The sequence below is a fragment of the Hemiscyllium ocellatum genome, chromosome 39, assembly GCF_020745735.1.
Source record: "Hemiscyllium ocellatum isolate sHemOce1 chromosome 39, sHemOce1.pat.X.cur, whole genome shotgun sequence".
NCBI classification, from domain to species: domain Eukaryota; kingdom Metazoa; phylum Chordata; class Chondrichthyes; order Orectolobiformes; family Hemiscylliidae; genus Hemiscyllium; species Hemiscyllium ocellatum.
Window position 1 is genome coordinate 39,413,660 of NC_083439.1, and position 12,035 is coordinate 39,425,694.

Sequence of the window (12,035 nt, forward strand, 5' to 3'; positions counted from 1 at the left end):
TCCCCCAGAGTTCCTTTGAATCCAAAATCTCTACAAACACGTTTTTGAGTCTGCCAGCCTGTTAACTACATTCCAATTTCACTTTAATTTATGGAACAAGGAACATCTGAATAATGCGGTGTAATCACCTTTCACTACATACAGAGGCAGTTTGGCACACTGGTCGCTTAGCTGTTCTTTTACCCATACTTCAGTGACACCACTTGTTCTGTGTATGTCTGTAATGTAATCTTAACAGGCCTCACAGTTGTGTCTCTAATGTTCTCTATATATTTATTTGGGAATGAGAGACACTGCTGCACCTATATCCACTTCCAATTTTACATTCACCCCACTTAGTTTGGGAAGAACCCAGAAATAATCAGCTTCACTCTTAACAGGATTTTTAACCAAAACTCTGCTGACTCCGGGCTTTCTGCTCTCCCGCAGGCCCGGCTGACTCCCTGTCTACTCTTTGGCTGGTACCATTTGCTTTGTCCTCTAAATTGTCCCCTCTAGACACCCCTTCTCTTGTTGGACCCAGCAATTTCAGGTAATATGGCTCACTCACATGTTTTCCTGCCACTCAAGTCAAGTAGCTATTTGCAGCCTGAATCCCCTTTGTGCTGGCCATTCCCCCAGCTACTGAGCTAGTGTACTGTCTGATGCTGGCACCACAATCCTTCACAGCCACTGCCACATTCGTTACAGTGTCTGAGTGACATCCTCCGCCCTGAAAGAAAATGGTATTAATTTATGAAAAGATTTGTAGTTCAGTTTGATGATAAGTCTGTAAGTTAGCTCCCTGAGTTTGAAGGTTTGTTTTCAGATGTTTCGTCACCATACTAGGTTACATCATCAGTGAGAGTCTCCGGTGAAGTGCTGGTGCTATGTCCCGCCTCTCTATTTAAAGGGCTTGGTTTCTTAAGATGGGTGATGTCATGTCCGGTTTTTTTTCTCAAGGGAAGTTCGATAGAGTCTAAATCGATGTGTTTATTGATGGAGTTCTGGTTAGAATGCCATGCCTCTCAGAATTCTCGTCCATGTCTTTGTTTTGCCTGTCCCAGGATGTGTGTGTTGTCCCAGTCAAAGTGCTGTCCTTCTTTGTCTGTATGTATAGAAACTAGTGAGAATGGTATTCATACACAGTTTGTGGTTCAAATCCCATACTTGTTGCCAATTGTTATGTTTGTGGTTCCTTAGAAGCGGGAAGGGAATGTAGGGTAGACAGAGGGTAAACCTGAATAGGGAATACTTTATTGAGCATCCTCTCAGCTCCATAAATAGTCTTAGACTTCCTCCACTAAACCCTGCATTGGATTACTGACCCACTGTCTTAGAGGTAGTGTGGGGTAGTGTGTGATATTGGGACAGAGTTTGAAATTAGTATAGAGTGTGGGAGATTGGGCCAGTGTGGGAGATTGGGCCAGTGTGGGAGATTGGTCAGAATGCGAATTGGTGGCTGAGAGAGAGAGACTGGCACATAGGTGGTAGTTTGGGACAGAATAAGAGATCAGGACAGGGTGAGAATATGGGACAGAGTGCGAGATTGGGACAATGTGAGAGCTTGCAACAGAGTCTGAGATTCGGACAGAGAGAGCCTGGGATAGTGTGAGAAATTGAGACAGTATGACAGTTTGGGACAGAAGATGTGACTGGAATACGTGTGAGATTGGGACTGAGCGCAAGAGTTTGGGAGAGTGTGAGATTAGGACAGTGTGAGAAATTGGAACAGAGTTTGAGATTGTCCCAGCGTGAGTGTCTGAGACAGAATGTGAGAGGTTGGGAGAGTCTGTGAGATTGGGAGTGCGTCTGACTTTGAAACAGTGTGTGAGATTGGGAGAGCGTGTGTGAGATTGGGACAGTGTGACAGATTGGGACAGTGTGTGAGAGAATCTAGTAGTCTAAATGTGCGGTTCTGGATCGAAAATCGGGTCCGGTACATTTCGATTTTATTTTGTCTGATTTTGTTACTTACCTTTAAACGCAATCTTCACGAAGTGACCCTTTGGCTGAGGTCATCCCTTCTCAGGGAGGTTGTTGGCCAGTGGATAAGGCTGGTCAGATAGTGTGGGGTCACAGTGGGGCTTTGAATGGCAATCACACGAACTGCTTCACTTTGCCTGTTTGAGGTGACCTGCCATATCCGAGTTCACCCCCCACCCCACCCCTCAATCACAGCCCTGCTGTCTCAATGTCCAACTTCATGTGTTCACCACAAATCCTACCGTTTTTGATACAATCTCATACCTGTCCATAGGTGCCAATCATGAAGGCGATCCTATTCCTTGCTGTGTTTGCTGTTGTGATCGGAGTTAGAGTGAACGCTCTTTCAGGGACAGTGTCGCTTTAAACAGGCGGGACTCTCTCGGTGAGCTGGCACCGTCCAATCGGTGTGGTGGCGGCCGGCCTGTTTAAAACCAGCTCGGCACCAATGTTCCCAAATCGTGTGCTAGCCATCCCGAGCAGCGGGCACCGGCATGGCAGAGAACGGGCTCCTTGACAACGGGGAGACAGAGAGAGAGAGAGAAAGTCCGGCTCGGTTACCGACAGCAACCAAACCGCTGGCCGTGAAATACACCAAGGTACAAACCGGGAGAGACACGGAGGGCGGATTGTCAGTGCTGGGCTCTCTCTGTTACAGTAGCGATTGTGATCCGGAGTTAGTGTGAACAGGGATTGGGACGGAGGGATGTGATTTATTCTGATCCGGAGTTAGTGTGAACAGGGATTGGGACGGAGGGATGTGATTTATTCTGATCCGGAGTTAGTGTGAACAGGGATTGGGACAGAGGGATCTGATTTATTGTGATCCGGAGTTAGTGTGAACAGGGATTGGGACAGAGGGATCTGATTTATTGTGATCCGGAGTTAGTGTGAACAGGGATTGGGACAGAGGGATCTGAATTATTCTGATCCGGAGTTAGTGTGAACAGGGATTGGGACAGAGGGATCTGATTTATTGTGATCCGGAGTTAGTGTGAACAGGGATTGGGACGGAGGGATGTGATTTATTCTGATCCGGAGTTAGTGTGAACAGGGATTGGGACAGAGGGATCTGATTTATTCTGATCCGGAGTTAGTGTGAACAGGGATTGGGATAGAGGGATCTGATTTATTGTGATCCGGAGCCTGTTGCATTCCTGGCTAAGGAGCGACTCCAATTGTGCTGTCCGTGTTCAGCGGCAGGGGAAAGGCAGAGCTCTGGTCGGGGACAGGACTCACCCAGGTTAGAGCGCCGGAAGCCAGCCCCCCTCTCGCTGGGTAAAATCCATTTTGTAAATGTGCCAAAATAATGAGAGAGAAATCTGAGAAATCGATTAAACGGAGGATGATCTATTTATAAACTGGTTTTACCAGAAAATGATCCGCCCTTTCCATGAATCGTGCACTTTAGCCTCAAACTCAAAGTCCCTGGAAACTGCCATCCCAATGTAGACGGCATCATTGTGGTCTGACCATCAGGGCACAGTTACTCCCCTTCCATTGGGACCATCTGCTGCCTTTTCAGAGCATCATTTTATTACTGTTTATCATTATAAAATATTTTAGAGGCATCTTTTCATTTCCGAAGAGTTAGGGCAAATTTGTTTGTTGGGCACAGTCTCTTGGGGATGCAATCCCACTGCCCCAATTGCTAGAATCCGGACTCTGCCCAGTGCCCAGAGAGGGCTGGGTCGCCCGCACTGAACAGAATACCTTGGAACGGCGCGTTCAGGTCCGGGTTCAAATCCCACCTGCTCCAGAGGTGTGTTATGACATCTCTGACGGAGGCTGTACTTCAGTGCAAGTAGAAAGAAGCAGGGGGTATGAGCTGGAACGCCTGGCCCACCTGTGTCTGTGGGGGACAGGAATTACGGTTTCAGAGAGCAGGCGCGCAGCTTATTTCGAAGTTTCAGTTGTAGAAAAATGTTTGACAATGCATGAACGAGAGGTCACAATTCTCATCTGAAAAAGTTGTAGAAAGTTTTGCAATGTTCAGCGTTATTCCTGTGTAATTGTTTTCGTGGGAACTGAGTCCTTTCAGTACCAGAATCATGGCAAACTTTATGAAATCTTTCTTTCCCCGGAGTCCTCCTTTGTCACTTGCCTTTGCTCCATTAAAAGGCCCCTTAAGACCTGCCCTTTGATCGTATCCTCTGTCACTACCTGAATCCCGATAGCGTGGAAATAGGCCATTCAGCCCATCGAGTCTCCACCGACCCTCTGAAGAGGGTCCCACCCATACCCGCCCACCTACCCGATCCCTGCATTTCCCATGGTTAATCCACCTGATCTGCACGTTTTTGGACTATGGGAGGAAACCGGAGCACCCGGAGGAAACCCAAGCAGACACGGGGAGAATGTGCAAACTCCACACAGACAGCCATCCGAGGTTGGAATTGAACCGGGGTCAGTAGCGCTCTGAGGCAGCAGTGCTAACCACTCAGCAGTCATCACCACTGTTTAGTATGCGTGTCTGTGTCCGCCTGTATCTATATGTGTGTCTGTACCTTTATGTGTTTGCACTTTTGTATCCAGGTGTGTCTGTGCTAATGTGTGCCTGTATTTTTACTTTTCTGCATGTCTATATCTCCGTCTGTGTCACGGAGTGTGTCGCTGTATTTACACATGTTGGTGTCAGTGACACTGTCCATAATCCCTCTCCATTCCAGTACACGCCTGGATGTCTCAACCATTACCCTAAATTAACCAATTATATGGTTTATGTTATCAATGAAATTTGACGATTTTCCTCTGCCAGATGTGTGTCCTTTCCGTTAAATTTGATTCCATCCACACTGCCAGGCACCTCAGTTTACAACCTTTCTGTTATTGTTTCATTTCATGTAATTTCATACTGCAAAACAGGGATACTTCTGTTGGAAAAGCTGCCGGAATCAATGGTACACATTTCTAGAAAGGATATCACTGTCTCTGAGCAAGTAGCTATGGATGTCAGTCCCATTCCAGAGACTTGAGCACAATTATTTACCTGCAGTATTGAGGGGAGTGCAGCTTTGTCAGAGGTGTCATCCTTCAATTAAACAGAGACTTTATCTTTTCTCTCAGGTGGATATAAAAGTCCATTGGAAGTAAAAAGAGGAGCAGCTAAGATCTCCCAGTGTCCTGGTCAACATTCCTCAACCAACATCATTAAAACAAATTATCTGTTGTTACGTGACTACATTGTCTGGGACCTTGCTGTGCCCCAATAGCTGTCTTGTTTCCCTATTTTGTGGTATCTTATAGGTCAGAAATATATAGTTAGCTCTATAGAAATATGAATTTGGATTTATCTTTCACTCCTTATTCGCACTTCCCCAAGTATTCACAATGAGCATTATTAGATTAGATTAGATTAGATTACTTACAGTGTGGAAACAGGCCCTTCGGCCCAACAAGTCCACACCGACCCGCCGAAGCGCAACCCACCCATACCCCTACATTTACCCCTTACGTAACACTACAGGCAATTTAGCATGGCCAATTCACCTGACCCGCACATCTTTGGACTGTGGGAGGAAACCGGAGCACCCGGAGGAAACCCACGCAATTATAGAACATGTTTTTCCACCAATCCATAAAGAGATATTAAGGCAAGTGATGAGGTCATTGGTCAAAGTCCTAAGAGCTTCTTCAAAATAGATTAAATGAGAGAGAGAAAATTCCTGTGTTGTATCCATGATTTATACCGAGGCACTTGTATCTACGGTGATGCCGTAAGAGACAGACATTGTAAAAGCTTTTCACTGTACTTCTACAATGGATTACGTGTGATAATAAAGGGTATTCAATTCTCTTCTATTCAATTCAATACTAGTACAGTCCAGCCCACATCCCCAACACTGTGCACAGTCCAGACCACATCTCTGATACTGTGTACAGTCCAGACCACATCTCCAACACTCTGTACAGTCCAGACCACATCTCCGATACTGTGTACAGTCCAGACCACATCTCTGATACTGTGTATAGTCCAGACCACACCTCCAATACTGTGTACAGTCCAGACCACATCTCCAACACTCTGTACAGTCCAGACCACATCTCCAATACTGTGTACAGTCCAGACCACATCTCCAACACTCTGTACAGTCCAGACCACATCTCCGATACTGTGTACAGTCCAGACCACATCTCTGATACTGTGTATAGTCCAGACCACACCTCCAATACTGTGTACAGTCCAGACCACATCTCCAACACTCTGTACAGTCCAGACCACATCTCCAATACTGTGTACAGTCCAGACCACATCTCCAACACTCTGTACAGTCCAGACCACATCTCCGATACTGTGTACAGTGCAGACCACATCAACAATACTGTGTACAGTTCAGACCACATCAACAATACTGTGTATAGTCAGACCACACCTCTGAAACTGTGTACAGCCACACCACATCTCCAATACTCTATACAGTCGGGACTTCATCTCCAACACTGTGTACAGTTCACATCATGTGTCCAATATTGTGTACAGCCACACCACATCTCTAATATTCTATACAGTCCAGACTTCATCTCCAACACTGTGTACAGTCCAGAATGAATCTATACTGTGTGCAGTCTGGACTTCATTTCCAATACTGTGTACAGTCCACACCATATTTCCAACACTACATACACACCAGATCATATCTCCAATACTGTGTACAGTCCAGATCTCATCTCCATCACTCTGTACAGTCCTGAATGAATCTACAATACTATGTACAGTCTACACCATATCTCCAACTTGTGTACAGTCTGAACCTCTCTCCAATACAATGTATAGTCTAGACCTCATCTCCAACAACGGAAACAGTCCAGACCACATCCCCAACACTGATTCAATCTGGAACACATGTCGAATACACAGATGGGGCTGACTTGATTGATATCTAAATGATCCTGAATTGCCTCAACAAAGTGGATTTGGAAACAACCTTTCCTCTTGTAGAGTAGTCCAGAACCAAGAGACATTGTTTTAACATTAGGGTTACCATTTGAGGACAGAGATGCAGAGAATTTGTTTTTCTCAGACAGTTATGTGACTTTGGAATTTTCCCTCAGAAAACATGCAAGAATTGGTCAGTAATATATTCCAAAGACAGGGGTAGATAGCTTGGATTATCAGGGGTGAGAAGTGAAGGAGGAATTTGGAATACAAACAGATCAGCCATGATTTTACTGGATGGACAACTCGAAAGGCTGTATGGTCTATTTCTGTTCCTATTTCATATGTTCATATATTCAAGTATTACATTTCCATTTTCAATAATAATTTTGAGAATTCATGTGATTAATTTATTAGTTTAATTGTCCTTTGTATCTTTAAATCATTTGGTTAGTTGATGGGTCAGCTTCTGGTAATAGGTGGGACCCGATGACTTTAGTGTCTAGAGCTATGGAACTCTAGCTATGGAGCTAGAGTTAGCAACATTCAGCATGTGCAATCTGAGCTTGTACCATATACCAAATTTTTCAGCATGCACTTTCAATCAGTTATGACATTAAGATAGTTTTCTTTGCCATGCAGCATAGGATAAGACATTGCAGCATAAGGCCATTTAGCTGAGCGTTCTGTGCTGGTTCTTTGTTAGAGCTATCCATTTTGTCCAGCTTCTCTGTTGTTTGCACAAAGAATGATGTCCACTTCCTTTTATCTCATTCTCTTTTATTGTTGAATATGGTTCTACTGCCTTTTCAGGCACAGTGTTCCTGATTACTGTTGCTCATTGTCTAAAAGACTGTGGGAAGCTGCTGCCATGCAACTTGAAGGTGATACACATCGCAGCCACGGAGAGGGTTGCTGTTCAAGCTTCAGATTTGTTCAGTTCAATTAAAAGTTCACTTCCACACCAACAAGCTCTTGGGGCCATGTGCCCTCATGTTGAGAGTATGGGTGAAATTGGCTGGACACTGACTGTTGTCTCCCAGCAAGTTTCTACAGCATCATTTAGCCCTCCTCCTCCACCATGCAGCACATCCCTGAAACTGTTCTCTCCAGCTGCCTCTCCTCTGCCCACTGTCAAAATAGTATCAGTGGCGATGCAGGTTCCTGAACAGCAACCTCCTGTTGACAGCAGGGATGACAGCAATATCCTGATTGGTCCTTCTCTGGCATGAGGCAACTGTATCCCAAACCCAGATCAAGTAAAACACTGACAATTCTTGCAATGAGTTACAAAGACCTGAGTAATCCAGACGCAGAAGCTATGTGTCATCACTGAGGCTGCGGAACTGGCAGTAGAAGTACGTCAGCAGAGTGTACCATCTGGGAGAGGCTTTGAGGTAAAGGTATCACAGCAGGTTCTGAAGATAGAAAGTTGCCACCTGGGTGCTGAGACGGACTTCCTCTCCAACCAGGTGACTCAGAACCTCAGTAGTTTCTCATGTCCGTAAGCAACTTCTGTGTTTTTGTGCCAAAACCATGGAGAGAGATCAAAATGATCAACTGGTACAGCTGTAGTAGGGATACTCCACTGTTAATGAAAAATGTGCCTCCCTATCCACTCTATCATTGCCCTCATAATTTTATATACCACTATCATGTCAGGCCCCCTGCCCCAACCTTTGCTGCTCCAAAAGAACAATCCCAGCCTCTCCAATCTTTCCTTATATCTCAGATCTTCCATCCAGGCACCATCCTTGTAAATTTCCTCCGCAATTACACCATTCCTATAATGTGGTGAACAGGACAGCATGCAGTACTCCAGCTGGGGCTTAAACACTGCTTTATACAGATGGAGTATGATATCTGTGCTCTTGTATTCTATGCCTCAGCTAATGAAGGCAAATATCACATATGCCTTTTAAAGTAACCTATCTAAATTCCCTGCTACCTTCAGAGAAGTAGATTTGCACACCCAGGTCTCCTGACCTTCACTACTTTCCAGATTACATTCATAGTGTAACCTCTTCCATTGTTAGTCTTCCCTAAATGTGTCATCTCACACTCTTCTGGGTTGAATGCCATTTATCGAATCATAGGATCATACAGCGTGGTTACGTATCCTTCAATCCAACTCATCCATGCCACCCAGCTATCCTAAACTGAACTAGTCCCATTTGCCTGTGTTTGGCCCATATCCTTATATCTGCCTCTACCACTTCCTCTGACAGCTCATTCCATACATTAACCACTCTCTGTTTGAAAATTTCAGGCCCCTCCGGTCCCTTTTAAATCTTTCCCCTCTCACTTTCAACCTATGACCCCCCTACCCTTGGAGTAAAGAAGGCTAAATCACTTTATCGATGTCTCTCATGATTTTATAAACCTCCCTCTGTCTGACCCTCCAGGGAAAAACGTCCCAGCCTATTGGGTGGCATGGTGGCTCAGTGGTTAGAACTGCTGCCTCACAGTGCCAAGGACCCAGGTTCAATTCCAGTCTAGGGTGACTGTCTCTGTGGAGTTTGCACATTCTCCCTGTCTCTGGCTGGGTTTCCTCCCACAGTCTGAAAATGTGCATGTTGGGGTGGAGTGACCATGCTAAACTGTCCATAATGTCCAGGGATGTGCAAGCTGGGTGGATTAGCCATGAGCAATGCAGGATTACAAGGATAGGGTAAGGGATCTAGGTAGAATGCTCTTTGGAAAGTCTGTGTGGACGTGATGGGCTGAATGGCCTGCTTCTACACTGTAGGGATTCTATGATTCTGTCCAGTCTCTCCTTATCATTCAAATCCTCCTGTCCTGGCCACATCACTGTAAGCTTTTTCTGTACCCTTTCTAATTTAACAACATCCTTCCAATAACAGGGCAACCAGAATTGTACACAGTATTCTAAGAGTGGCCTTATTAATGTATGGTACAACCACAACATGATGTCCCAATACTTGTACTGAAGGCGCTGATCAATGAAGGAAAGTGTGCCAAAAGCTTTCTTCAGTTTCAAGGAGCTATGAACGTGTAACTCCATTCCCATTCAACTACATTCACCAGTTTCGTTTTGCCACTGTTCTGCCCTGCTGAGTCCTTTGATATCCTCCTGCAGTTTATAACCATCCTTCTCACTATTTACCACATTGCCAATTTGCATAACATTCAATAATATCTTGACCATACCCCATACATTTAAATCCAGATCATTAATGTGCACTAGAAATAGCAAGAGCCCCAGTATGTGGCCTATAGATCTCATTAGGAACAGCTTTCTAATCACTGAAGCATCCCCTGCATCTCACTCTGTTTCCTGCCTCTCTGCAAATTTCGAATCCAATGTGTGACTTTGCCTTGGATCCCGTGGACTCTTACTTTCTTGATCAGTCTGTATGAGGAACCTTATCACAAGCCTTGCTAATGTCCATGTAGATAACATTAAATGCATTATCGTCATCAATGCTGTTGGTTACCCCCTCAAAAACATAAATCAATTTTATCAAACACAACCTTCCCTTAACAAATCTATGCTGACTATCCCTGATTACCTCCTGAATTTCTTCAGAATTCTTACTGATAACTTCCCCACCGCCAAGGTTGGACTGATTGGGCCTATAATTTCCTGGTCTATCTGTTCTTCCTTTTTATTAATACACTTTCTTAGCTTTTTGAATTTTTTTAAAGTTCCCCCCGCACTTATACTCATCTGCTGTATGGAGCACTCAGTATTTGCCATAAGCTTCTCTTTTTTTTAAAAGCCTCTTGACATCCAGGTTTCTATGGTGTTGGTCCCACCTTTTGTCTTTACATGGGCACATTTGCCCTGGACGCTCACTATTTTCTCCTTTTCCCACTGCTCAGACATGGCTGTATCTGTAAGTGGCTGCTTCCAGTACACTTGGGCCAAATTATATTGTATCTCAGTAAATGTAGCTGAAAAATGTATTGCTGGAAAAGCGCAGCAGGTCAGGCAGCATCCAAAGAGCAGGAGAATCGACGTTTCGGGCATAAGCCCTTCTTCAGGGCTCATGCCCGAAATGTCGTTTCCTCTGCTCTTTGGATGCTGCCTGACCTGCTGCACTTTTCCAGCAACACATTTTTCAGCTCTGATCTCCAGCATATGCAGTCCTCACTTTCTCCTCTCAGTAAATGTAGCCTATCCTCAGATTACAATTTGTATTTCTGGATTATCATATCCTTTCTATAACTATCCTAAATTTAAGTGGGTTATGGTCACTCTTTCCAAGATGATCCCTTATTGATACACCTTCAACCTTCCTGGCCCATTTCCGAATATTAGGTCCAGCACAGGTCTAGAAAGCCCCCACTCTTGTTAGGTTTTTAACGGACTGGCTAAGAAAGTTCTCCTGGATTCAAATTAATAAGTTTGTTCTCTTCTTATGTTATGCATTAAAACTATTGTAGTTAACATTCCTACTATTACTGTCTTATTATTGCAGTTTTCTGAAATTTGATTTCATATTTGATCCTCTATCTCTCCCTGACTATTTGGGGCATTGTATACGCCCAACATTGTATTGTGTCAATTGATTATTCTTTTAAGACATCATCTTTCCTCATTACTATAAATGATTTTTTAATCAATATCGTGACCTGCCCCATTTTTTAAATCTCACTCATGAGTTACCTTGAAGATCTGTTTCTGATCTGCTCCTCTTACTACAGTAAAAAGTGAGGTCTGCAGATGCTGGAGATCAGAGCTGAAAATGTGTAGCTGGTTAAAGCACAGCAGGTCAGGCAGCATCCAAGGAACAGGAAATTCGACGTTTCGGGTCAGAGCCCTTCCTGATGAAGGGCTCTGGCCCGAAACGTCGAATTTCCTGTTCCTTGGATGCTGCCTGACCTGCTGTGCTTTAACCAGCAACACATTTTCAGCTCTTCCTACTACAGTACAGATGTGGTGAGTTGAATTAAATTTCTCCACAGGATGTTGACAATAGGGAACTTGAGGGGACATGTGCTTCAGCCACTTGTTGTCCATCACTAGCTGCCTTTGAACTGACTGGCTTGCTAGGGCTTTTCAGAGAGCATTTCTGTGGCTCTAGAGTCACATGTCGGCCAGACCAAAAAAAGATGAAGGTTTAAGGATAAATTTAGTGACAGTTGAGGAAGTGGATGGGAAGGATACAGCAGTGAAGTGGACATTTGAAATGAGAAGAGGAAGGGATAGCAATAGATATGATCGTGT

General features: G+C 44.5%; 1 protein-coding gene across 1 annotated transcript in view; it reads left to right on the top strand.

The window, feature by feature from the left end:
* Positions 1 to 2,260: 2,260 nt before the first annotated feature.
* aldh1a3 (aldehyde dehydrogenase 1 family, member A3) overlaps positions 2,261 to 12,035 on the top strand; it is a 141,903-nt gene continuing 132,128 nt past the window's right edge. Inside the window, exon 1 of the mRNA XM_060853368.1 lies at positions 2,261 to 2,564. Coding sequence (XP_060709351.1) covers positions 2,460 to 2,564 — 105 coding nt within the window. The 5' untranslated portion in view covers positions 2,261 to 2,459. The remainder of the gene's footprint in view (positions 2,565 to 12,035) is intronic.